The following is a 12,121-nucleotide window of genomic DNA, read 5'->3' as shown; positions in this document are numbered from 1 at the left end:
AGACTTATATGAATTGCACTCTATTTTTTTAATAGCAGAAAGACACCATATTCTTTCTCAAACAGCCTAGGGAAATGCAGCTGGCAGCTTTAAATCCCCAAGATTTGAAGGTGATAATTACAATCAGCCACTTTTTAATGAAGATGCTTTAAGAACTTCAGTTCAGATCCTTTCGTGACTTCAGGCCACTAGAAGGCATTCAGGCTAAAGGTTTAAGATCAGTTCTTTAGATACTGCATCTGTGCCTCAGGCAGCTTGCATGGTGAAATGAGGCTTATACCTGAAGAGCTCTTTTTAAAAACTGGCTAAAGCTATTCTGTTTTTCTGTGTAGCTGGTCCCCTCTACTTTTGACTATGGTTTCTAGTCTATACAAAGGATGTCATTCATGCTGAAATTAACATTTCTAGGATTTTCTCCAGATGACCTATAAATTAGGTACCTGTTGGATTAAAAATGATTGTGTTATGTTGAAGCAGTGAATTCTGAACACCAATTGAATGGGAGGATCTAAATGTATTGATCTCTATAGGTACCTATATAAGGCGCCTAATGTATTGATCTCTACAATTAAAAAGGTGTGCAGTAGGCCATCAGCATATCTTAATTTTACCTATAAATCTCAGCATTCAGGGCTTTGATATAATTAAATGCTTCCTGCTTTTTTTGGAGGCAAGAAATAAGACATGTACGGAATGATTTGTAGAACTGGAGAGTTGAGATAATTAGAATGTCCTCCTTCAGTGCCCACTATGTAGAGAGTCTTCCCAGTATTTTGAAGAATGTCAAAAAAATGCTGATTAGGTATATTTATAAATGATGTTGATGAGTTACAATTTCTAAATAGCCTACTAAATTGCTCCCTTTGGAGGACATGCCAAAAATATTAGCTGAGAACTATGAATACAAATGCGTATATTTGGCAAACTGGAAGATAATACTAGACAGAATTTTAATTTTTTGAAATTATATTTGCATTAATACTGAATATCTGTTGAGTTATATACTGGTATTAGTATTATAAAAACTAAAGGGTGAAATCAAAGTGGCCAGTTTTTTAGTAGGTGTTGGCCTACATAAGCATTGAGTTTCCCAAGAACTAGGACTTCATAATGCATCAGCCTACAAGTTCTCCCTTAACAACTATTTGTTCCATGACCAAAAGTCAATAAGAATGCTTTCAGAGAAGGTTGCAGGTGACTTGCTGCCTGACAAGAGGATTCCCATCATTTTTGGACGCTGGCTGAAAAAGCATGGGGCATTTGCAGCCAATTCCTAGAAGCAAGAGAGAATTCTCTTTTCTCTGGGAGTTGGCTGCGAATAGCCCATACTACGGTACAAACACTCCATACCAAAATACTGCTTGGATTGGATTTTGAGACAGACTTTTTTCAGTCAGTCCTCAGAGACAAAACTCTTGAGAGCCAAAGAGCTGGCAACTAAAGCAATTGGCCCCACACGGGCAGTGGCCCTCTGGTGGTCAGTCATTCAAACCGAACCATGAGTGCTTTCTATTTCTATTTCTGTTTTCAGATTGTGATATTTTGTGTTCTTCTCCTTGTCTTCTATTTATCCCTGGTACTGCCATATCAATTAGCCATGCTTTCTAATTTTCAGCCACAGATAAATCTGTTGTATTATAAGCTAAGACTTGATCAGTTTGTATTCAGAAATCAAAATTATTAATAAAGGATCTTTCATTACATTAAAGGTTAGATATTTCTATTAATATATTGCAACTAAATATAACAATCCTGGCTTGTCTTGTTGTAGAATTTTTTAACAAATAATTATTGTTTTGGCATAACTATTATATAGTAACAATCAATACTTAAACATTAATGTTTACAGGAAATAATAATAACAGAAATAATGCCTAATTAGCTTATAATGTCAGAGTATTATATGATTCAAATACACTGTTGCTTCTTTTACTAGTCCCACTTGATTCAACAAGAAACTGTATAATCATGTCTAAGGTATGAATAAAATAAAAGAATTTAGCCTAGAAACTAAGTTCATGAATGATCAAAGGGTCTTCCCAAAATAGAGTTATTGAGATTTTGACCTTCTGTCCCTCAGACTAGTAACTAGTAACTTTGCCCAATAAACTTCAAACTCCTCTGAACCATACATGAAGCGAACTGACCCCCACCATGAAGATGTGGCACGACCACGAACTCGAAGCCAAACGAACACAGACCCAGACCCCAAACTCAAAGCCATATTAAAAACCCAAAATGCTACATCACAGCCACCTGCTCAGGACATCACATCAGAAAACTCAAGAAATTACACCTCAAGAACTCAAGAAGTCACAACACAGCAAATGACCCAGGATATCACAGCACAAGACCAAGGATACCACAGCAATAAATCTCACAAGGTCATCACACAACCCATTACCCAAGCTGTTACTACACAGGAGGCTAATGGAAAAGAGATCAAAACACAAACGACCCAGGAGATTACAACGCAAGACCCAGGATACCACAACAAAAGAACTCACAAGCCCATCACACAACCCATTACCCAAGCCGTTAAAACACAAGAGGCTAACGACCCAGGAGATGACAGCACAAGATCCAGGATATCTCCACAACAAAAGGCCATTACACAGCCCATTATACCAACATCAACTCCATCAACCAATCAAGAGGCTGCAGCACAGCCAACCAGCCCAGCACACCATCCCCCACCACTTGTATATAGAGAGAGATGGCAGCTCCGGTCACACACTGCTTGCACTGGCACTAAGCCGAAAGCACCAGCCTGAAGATGGCGAGTGGGACCTCGCCAAACGTTGCCTAGATACTTTGAATCTTACGCGGGAGAGAACCCGAATAACCAAAGATCCACATACAAATACCGCGAGAACCTCAGAAAACAAATATATATATATATATATATATATATATATATATATATATATATATATATATATATATATATATATATATATATATATATATATATATGCTTAATAATTTCTGCCAGATATAGACAGGGAAGGAAATTGGACTTTCCTCAGCCTGAACTGAGAGAAGAGCAAGTATAGGACTCTCAATATTTATGATTTAAACCTATTTTGAGTCTATACAATTTCTTCAGAGACTTGAAAGATGAACTGGATCCAGACAGCTTTCTTAAAGTATACTGTATTTGTTTATGTAGTTAATCAGAGCCAATATTCTCATTGAACATGTCACTATGGCAAAATAATATTGAGAAAGCTTTTCTTGCATCCTTTTTTGAGACTGATGATTGGGTGGATGGATTGATTGATTGATTATGTGCCATCATGTTAGTGTCAACTCTTACTGACCAGTTAAAAGTATCTTCTTCAGGACAATCTTGGCCTGGCCCTTCATTTCTTGCAATGGTTCACTCATCATTGTTCTAATTGAATCCATTTGTCTTGCTGTGAGTCTTTCTCTTCTCTCTTCTCTCTTCTCTCTTCTCTCTTCTCTCTTCTCTCTTCTCCCATCTTCCTCAACATTATAGATTTCTCAGGAGATTTATGGCAAATAGATTAAATAATGTGATGGTATCCTATTGTTAGTGGGTTCTCCACATCATTAGGGAAGCACAGAGTGTCTGTAGGAGTAATAGCTATGACAGCTTCATTCCATTAACGTTGGCTCTGATTTATTCACAGCATAAAAGGGACACCCACAACAAGTACACTAAGAGAAAGTGCTTGTTTGTTCATATCACAATCTGAACTTGCACATTTCCACATTAATTTAGTACTTTTCTAAACAAACCAATGCAAACTTTCCTGCATTGTTATGGTTTTTCTCCAAACACACACTACTTATGCAAAATGGAGGTCCTCCAATGTCATTATTTTCTTTTTCTGCACAACATTCAAAATTCTACACATTATAACACAGTGCTCCCTAGAGGTTTTAGATTTCAACTCCAATTAACTCGGACCAGTGTAGCCAAGGGAATTAATATAATCTGTAATATTTGGAAAGGAAAAATCTGCTTCGCCCTAGATACCCTTTTCGAAAGACATGTTGGCCTCGCAAACTGCATCACAAATTCAATCAGAATTCAGTCAGAACAGAGTTGGAAGGGACCTTGGTGGGCATCTCTACACGAAACCGTGGTTTGTTTACAGATGGTCAGCCATCTTTTTCCCACTGCTGGACCTGTATGTGCTACTGCTTGTTCCAGTAGCAAATAAATAACCATCAGTGATTTTGCATGAGATTCATGTCTTAGAAAGTGTAGCTACGTTGAATGCATATTAAAAGGAAAACTGAATGTTCTCCATCTTTTTTCTGGTTGCTTTGGTGAAAATTTGAATAGAGATGGAATTAATTTTAATGTCTAGATGGAGATGAGAGCACAAAATCAAAGCAATATTCTTTTACAGTTCTTGTAAGTCCTAAAGTTGTCACTAAATAATAATTTTTAATGGAACAAAAGAAAATATTTTATCCTCAACAATAAAAAGATAGCTAGGAAAGTTAGAATTAAACATTAAACATATTAGGAGACACCTAAATTATTAGAAATGAAACTTATGAGACAAAAATAACTCAAATCAGTATGTACATTTTAAAGACTAAATGTTTAAACAAGAATAAATTGTCAACATACTTGTATCAAAATTTCATTTGATATTAGACTATGGAATAGTCAACAAAATAATATTTTAAGCTGAGTGGATTCAATTCCATGTTTGAGATTTCCCACTAGTAAGTCATTAAATAGTTGGAGATGCAATGAGGATGAGGTTTCATTAAAACAATTTTTTGCCATGTCCTCAAGTTACCTTCTGGGAAAAAGAAATTACACGTATTATTCTGACTTTGAGAAAGATTTATTACTGCTGGACATCCATATTTTTTTGAAAAAAATCTACATACCTATTACATAGATAAGGGAGATGGAGTCTTTGTGCCATTCTATTGCTAAGAGACTTGTCCTTCCATATTAATTGATAAATTTACAGCCCCAATTACTCAGTGGACTGAAGACCAGATGTCATTTGTGACCCATGAAAAAGTTGATTCAAGTGTAGGTTATATATGGATAATAATAAATAAGGTCACTTAGTAGAGAACTAGAAATTTTCCATAATAATAAATATGTAATAAGACCAAAATGATTGACTCAACACAATGGGCTACAGTTGGAGCTGGTTTTTACTCAGAGTTGAAAATAAAAGTTTCTGTTGGTAGGTGTTAAAAGAGCCTTTTGAGTTCTTGTCCAGTATTGTAATTATAATAAACTGGACATAAATTACAAAAAAAACCACCAAAATTATAGATTTGCAAAAAGGCCAAAACTCTAATCATGGTATCTAAATGGTCATAATATAGAGCAGGTAACCAACTTCAAATAGCGGTGGTCATTCAAGCCACTGGCTCAAGAAAGTACATGGTGAATATGTGGCTGCCTTGAGCCAAAGATCAGCAAGCGCCATCCTTAATTTTTTCTGCACAAAGGGAGGATACTATGTTCCTGCCGCAATTAAGCTTTTTCTGGTCAAGTTGATAGCACAGCTTCTTTACAGGACCTTGCTCGGACCGTCAGGTTCATTTTTCACACCATTGGAAAGAGTTCAATCCAAATTTATTAGAGCAATTCTCCAGATGCTGCATTGTGTATAAAATATGCTTCTGTGCCTGGAGACACGATTTACCAAAAGTCGAAGCAAGAATCTGTATAGCGTCTTTAAATCTCTGGCTGAAGCTTAACTTCTTTCCACAAGGCCTTGCTCCATTAATCCTCCAAGACAAATTCTCCTCATCATGGATCAAGACTGTCAAATCTAGCCTTGCCAAACTAGGCTTCTCCCCAGCCTCAATACTAAGCTGAACTACGACCAAGCAAAACAAAACTTGCGAAAAAGGGTAGAGGACATTGAAAGGCAAACAGACTTAGGGAAATCTCTGTTGTTTCTGGCTTCCAGACATCATTAGATATATTGTTACTCCTACAAGCTATCTTAAACAGTTGGAGTTGGCAAATCATTGGAAAGCATTTTTTCTCACATGGTGCCATGCACTTCCATTGGCCATCTGGTATGGCAAGTATAAAAAGATACCATTGACTGAAAGACTCTGTTCCTGTGACTCAGGAGAGGTGGAGACTGTGGGTCACATACTCCTTCAATGTTCCTTTTACAGAGAGATTCAGAAAAAAAACACATATCCTTCCAATAATTGCTAGATATCCTGGTTATTCATTCAACACTGCTTATTTCCAGTGGCTGCTTAAGGAAGAAGAGTCTGTAACTACAGCACATGTGGCTAGATTCTGCACAGCAGCACTGGGGAGTCATTGGAAACATGTGTCTAATCCACCATAGCTATTTTAATGTGGCAAGTTCTTTGCACTTATTCCTTTGCATTTTAGTATTAAACTGACTCTGGGCCTCATAGTGTATGGATTGTTATTTTAGTATAGTTAGACCATAGACAGACTGGATTTTATCATAGATTTTAAGTGTTATGTATTATTTTATTCTAGAATTTTTAATTGGATATTCCCTGAGTGTTTTTATTTGTTCTGGTCTCTGATCTATGACTGTAATAAACTGAATTAATTAATTGACATATTTTATCATTATAAAGATGTCTGCTTTTTAAAATGTCTGATTAAGAATGTCACAGCATTCTTAATGGTATTGCTTGTTCTGAATTAATCTACAGTATTTTAAATCAGTCTAAAACTCATTATATATATGTTTCATATATATGCATAGACATGCAGTATATATGCATACTGTACACAAATATAGAATATACACACATAGATCTATATATACCTGTGTATATATAAGTACATATTTGTATACTCTGCTGAAGTAGACAATGGTGCCTTCTTAATTTATTTTATACAGCATATTTTAATGCCATACAAATGAAATAGGCCACAAACCTCAAGTATTTAGTTTTCTTTTTGTTTCTAAAACACATTTGCAGTTACAACAGCAAGAAAACAAGTAGTGAAAGTGAGCTGGTAAAAGTATACTGTTTAACCTCTTTGAACGAAGAAATAGCACAGCTGGAAATCACTCTAAAAGCCTATTGCAAATCTTTTACAACAGAAATGTTGGAACAGCAGGTTCCAACTAGTTCTGGAGAACTGGTAGCAGAAATTTTGAATAGTTTGGAGAACCAGCAAATACCACCTCTGACTGGCCCAGCCACCACCTATTCTCTGCCTCCCGAGTCCCAGCTGATCGGCTGGGTCTTCTTTTGTTGCCCTGCCCAGGAGAATGGAGCTGGAAAGCAGGTTAGTGGGGTGGTGAGGAAATGGGATTTTGCAGTAACCTTCCCCCGGAGTTGAGAGGGAATGGAGATTTTACAGTATCCTTCCCCTGGAATGGGGTGGGAATAGAGATTTTGCAATATCCTTCCCCTGCCATGCCCACCAAGCCACACCACACCCACCAAGCCATACCCATAGAACCAGTAGTAAAAAAAAAATTTGAATCTCACTACTGCTTTACAAGCATTTACTTATAGATTTAGGGACAGTGTAGGTAAATGCAGATCATGAAATATTTAGACTGAGTAGTTATTTTATATTTGTTTTTGTTGATAGTGATAATTCCTTTTTATTTATTTTTTAATAGTATGTTAATTATTATTTTAGTAATAAAAATGTGCATACTCCCCATTTACAGAGGAAGCATTTCTAGAATGTTTGTCTACTTGGTTGAATGAAACTGACAAAATGTGACAACTATCGCAATCAGTTGAGGATAAAAATAAATTAGCCTGTTCAATGGAACAAATTGGGCTACCTCTGTTATATTCTTCCAGAGTGATCAAGTGATGACAGGAAAGTAATAGGTGAGACAATAATAATAGGTGTGATTTAAGAAATGTCAATGTATTGTTAAATATCTGAGGGGAATGGAAAAATAAAACTATTTAAAAACCATTTTTAGGACATAAAGATGGTAACTTTATAAACTGGCAATGAACAAATATTTTCATTGACCAATTAGGTAACATCATTAGTGCTAGGGACTGTGGGTTTGCTTCCTCTTTATATGCAGCAGTTTGTCCTCCCACTGTTGATGGAGTTGTGGTTTTTTTCCTTAATAGTCCCTTGATTAGGGTTTTGTTTTTTTGTTTGATTGTTTAATCCCTGCTTCTCTAGATGAAACAGGTGGAGAGGATGCGGAGAGGATGTTTTTCAGTCTTTTACATTTTTAAAAAAGTTTTTTTATTATCTTTCTGAATGGTCTGGAAATGTGGTTTATCTTGATTTCTCTATTGATGGCTGATGCTGAAAATCTCTCTAAGAGGGTACAGGAACCATTGAGGATCTAAATTCACATTTATAAATACCTGTAGACAATAACAGCACCTTTCAAAATGCAATATCATTTTGTGTTCTATGGTATCATTATGGAGTCGCTATGTTCTGTAGTATCATTAACTCGTCCTCTTGAGGCTTAGCCTTGTTGAAGAGGTTTTTCTATTTTGCAGCATGTTCCTGATGCCTTTTTCTTATGATATGGCTGCATCAATCACGTCATCACAGTAGTATGGTGTTATTCCTCAATGAACGGAATGGCCTGTCTGCACTCAACACATTTTGAACAATAATTCTCTCTTCCAAAACTTTAGAATGGATTGAAGAAAATGAAATAGCTTCATAATGTTTGGCAGAGCTAAGAGTTTAAGAGTTTAAACAAGTCTAGGATTATTCTGTATTAGAACTTAAAGTACTGAAATGTTATCAAATATAGTCTTTATGTTTCCAGTCAATGGTGCTTCATATTAGATATGGAAAATTCTGGAATCAGGCTCATCTGTCTTTAGAGTCTTTAGAGCTAGTCAATAAATTATTTATAAATATCAATTTTCCTACCTTCCTCTCTCAATACCTTTACCAGATGGAAATATTCACACCAGATGGCATGTATCTTAATACAGATCTCTTTTAAATTGCAATTCACTTGTTTATTTGTATCTGTGCTTTATCTGAGAATGAAACTGTACACCATATCTAAATCTAAACAATTAGATGAAAGGTATGTTTTTATTTTTTAGTAACACTTAGTTTTCTCTCTATGTATAACATACTAAATCCATAAAAATCATTATTTACTTTTGTCTTTGTTCTCACTGTATTTTCTAAGTAAAATGATTATATTCATCAAGAAAGTAACTTTTTTTTTATGAAACAGGCACCACAAAGCAATTCCACAACACAGAAGAATGATAATCCTTTTCCAGCTGATACTTTATCTCTGGCCAACCAACAGTGCTATAGATGAGAGACTTTCAAAGCCCAACATCATCTTGTTCATGGTTGATGACCTTGGCATTGGAGATTTGGGATGCTATGGAAATACAAGTCTAAGGTTTTATATCATTCTTAGTGATTTATCTGTGTTATTTATTTAAATAGATAATCTACAACACTCTAGTTATTTTGTTTGATGCATGCCAGTGCCCACAAATATCTCTACTGCACAGTGAAATTGCTATGTTTAAAACTATAGAAAGTGAAAATCACAATAACATAACCAATGAGTAGTTGATGTTGCTTTTTGAAATTTCAATATTTGAGAGAAAATAGAACTATCTATTACAAGCTCAATTTATTAAACTGTGGTTTGTGAAATATATTAAATATGTTACAAATACATGTTAAATGTATTAGAAATAAATTCATTGTGGTAAAAATGGTAAAAGGAAACTATTCAATTCATTATAATATTTCTGAGGCGAAACAGAGGAATGGGAAAGAAAGAAAGAAAGAAAGAGTTAGAAATTCTGTTTATATAGCCCTACAGAACAAAGTGCACAGTCACCATGGACCTTTACTGCTTAACTGTTTAACAGTAGCAAGAAAGTCAGAACAAAAAGACACTGTATATACTGTACATAGATGATACCTAGCAAATTTACAAACACTGCCATCTACTGGCTGAATAGTTGTTGCAAATTATACATTCCAACAATGTATTCCAACACCCCCACTCAACAACTATTCCTTATATTAGTCCCATTTTGGACGTTAGTTCTATAAATTTGTTTCTTTTGCTTCTTCTTGTCCTTCTTCCTCTTCTTACTGTCCTGGCTATCCACAGAGCTGGAGCTGTTGCTACAGCTTCAGTCTTGGCTCTCTGATGGACTGACACTGCAGCTGCTGGGGCTCTGGCTCAGCTGCTGGGGCTCTGGCTCAGCTGGGCCAGGGGACCAGGGTGGTAACTGCAGCCTCTTTTGGCTTCTCCTTTCCAAATCTGGGTTTTAATGCTACACAAGCAACATAGGAGAGATATTTGGCTGGGATGCCTTTATTGCTTCTGGTGGCTTTCCTGATTGAAACCTCTTATGGCCTGATTTCTTCTTTTAGAACGTTTGGGTAGTCTGTGTTAATTTCTATTTCCATTTCATTTTGTTTCTTATCTTCATGTGACACTGATGTGGAATTTCCCTCAGCTTGCAGCGTTTATGTTACTTCATGAAATTTTGAACACACTGAAGTTTCATCAACAATTACATTTCTACTGATGATTATCTTGTTTGCGTTTTGGTGTAGAATTCTGTACCCTTTTGAGGTTCACAGTACACCTTCCTTTGCGCAAGCATCCCCATTTAATATGCTTTTGTTTTGGAATGTGCACAAAGACTGCTTCCAAAATTTTTATATGCCTTAAATTTGGGGGTTTTCCATTACACAGTTCATATGGAGTTTTCTCAGTTGATTTTCCTGGTAGTCAATTTTTGAGATAGCATGCAGTCATAATTGCATCCCCCCCATATGTAGTTGGCATATTTCCCTCAAACAGCATGGTTCTTTCTCTCTCACATAGAGTAATGTTCATTCTTTCTGCAACTCCATGTTGTTCTGGACTGAATGGTACAGTAATCTGAAATACTATGCCATGCTTTCTGAGAATCTGTGTGTTCTCACCTGTATACTCAATTCAGTTGTCTGTGAGGCACTCGGCATTTTGCCAAATTTGTTGTTTAGTATGTTTCCTTGACCTAAATACTGTTTAAGTTTCTTTGGTACTTCACTTTTCTTGTGTAACAGGTATAGTGTAGTATACCTGGAATAATCGCCTATAAAAGTGAGAAAATAATTCTTCTGTTTTCATTGGCCTTCAAAGATCTGGTTGCATTAAGTCCAGATGGGTTTTGTTTTTTAGCACTGCTATTACTCTGCTTTGGAAAGGCTTTGCTTGTCATTTTTTGTTTTGTACAGCTGATGCATTTCATTAATTGATCACATTGAATAAAAATTAATTATTTATATCCATTTGCATAGTCTTTCTCAGTTAATTTCTTTATTATGTCAGGACTTCTATATCCAAGTTGTCTGTGCCATATGTAAATGCAGTTTGAATGTTTTTTTTTCCTTTGGCAGTATTAACCATCTGATAGTTCAGCTGATACAGTTCATTTGTAATTTTAGCTTTGGCTTTTGTGATAAGACAACTGTCCCCTTTGAAGTGGGGACATAGCCTTGTTTTCTTTACTGACAAACGATTAGTTTTAAGAGCAGGGATATACATTATATTTTTCACAAGTGTCTTTCAGGTGACACTCTGAAAAATAAGACAGTAAAGAAAACCATCTCCTATTTCTTCTGAATCAATTATTTACCCATTAGCTGTAGTGATTTTTTCTGTTTTATTCTGGCCAAGGTGAATAAAGAAATTTCTGTTATTTGTCATGTGACTCATAGCTCCTGAATCAATAAATAATTCTTGCAAAGATGAGGTGCAACTTTTGGATTGAAAAACATATCCGTTATCTGAAACAAAATCAGTTTTTTTCTTTCACATATTTGGCCTTTTGTAGTGTTGGAAGAAATATCCTTCTGGGTTCAGTTCCAAGTGGGGAAAAAGACACTGGAAACATGGAACTTCTAGGAAAGATGGTTTATTGATGAACAGGATGGGTTCCTGTGCAGAAAAGGGCAGAGTTGCTGAGAATGCCTGGGTTTTATGCTCTGTTGGGCTTTGAATTTGAGTTTGTGTTCTGATTGGTTGTCAGACTCTCATGGGGCCATGCAGGGGTAACTCTGTAGGTTGTCTTTTGAGTCCCAGGCTTGGTTGACTCTTGCTGGGTGATGATGTAATGAAAGGGCTTTTGGCAATTTCTATTATGGCTCTGCCTGAAG

At 35.9% G+C, this 12,121-nt stretch overlaps 1 protein-coding gene across 4 annotated transcripts in view; it reads left to right on the top strand.

The window, feature by feature from the left end:
• The window catches only part of STS (steroid sulfatase), a 200,872-nt gene that overhangs the window by 19,705 nt on the left and 169,046 nt on the right, over positions 1-12,121 (top strand). For all 4 annotated transcript variants that reach the window (XM_087967061.1, XM_087967060.1, XM_026666896.2 and 1 more), the window contains exon 2: positions 9,171-9,347. In XM_087967061.1, coding sequence (XP_087823187.1) covers positions 9,171-9,347 — 177 coding nt within the window. The remainder of the gene's footprint in view (positions 1-9,170; positions 9,348-12,121) is intronic.

The sequence above is a fragment of the Notechis scutatus genome, chromosome 5, assembly GCF_049901735.1.
Source record: "Notechis scutatus isolate UNSWTSFEM ecotype Mainland chromosome 5, rNotScu1.2, whole genome shotgun sequence".
In the NCBI taxonomy this organism is placed as follows: domain Eukaryota; kingdom Metazoa; phylum Chordata; class Lepidosauria; order Squamata; family Elapidae; genus Notechis; species Notechis scutatus.
This window is presented reverse-complemented; position numbering and strand designations above follow the sequence as displayed.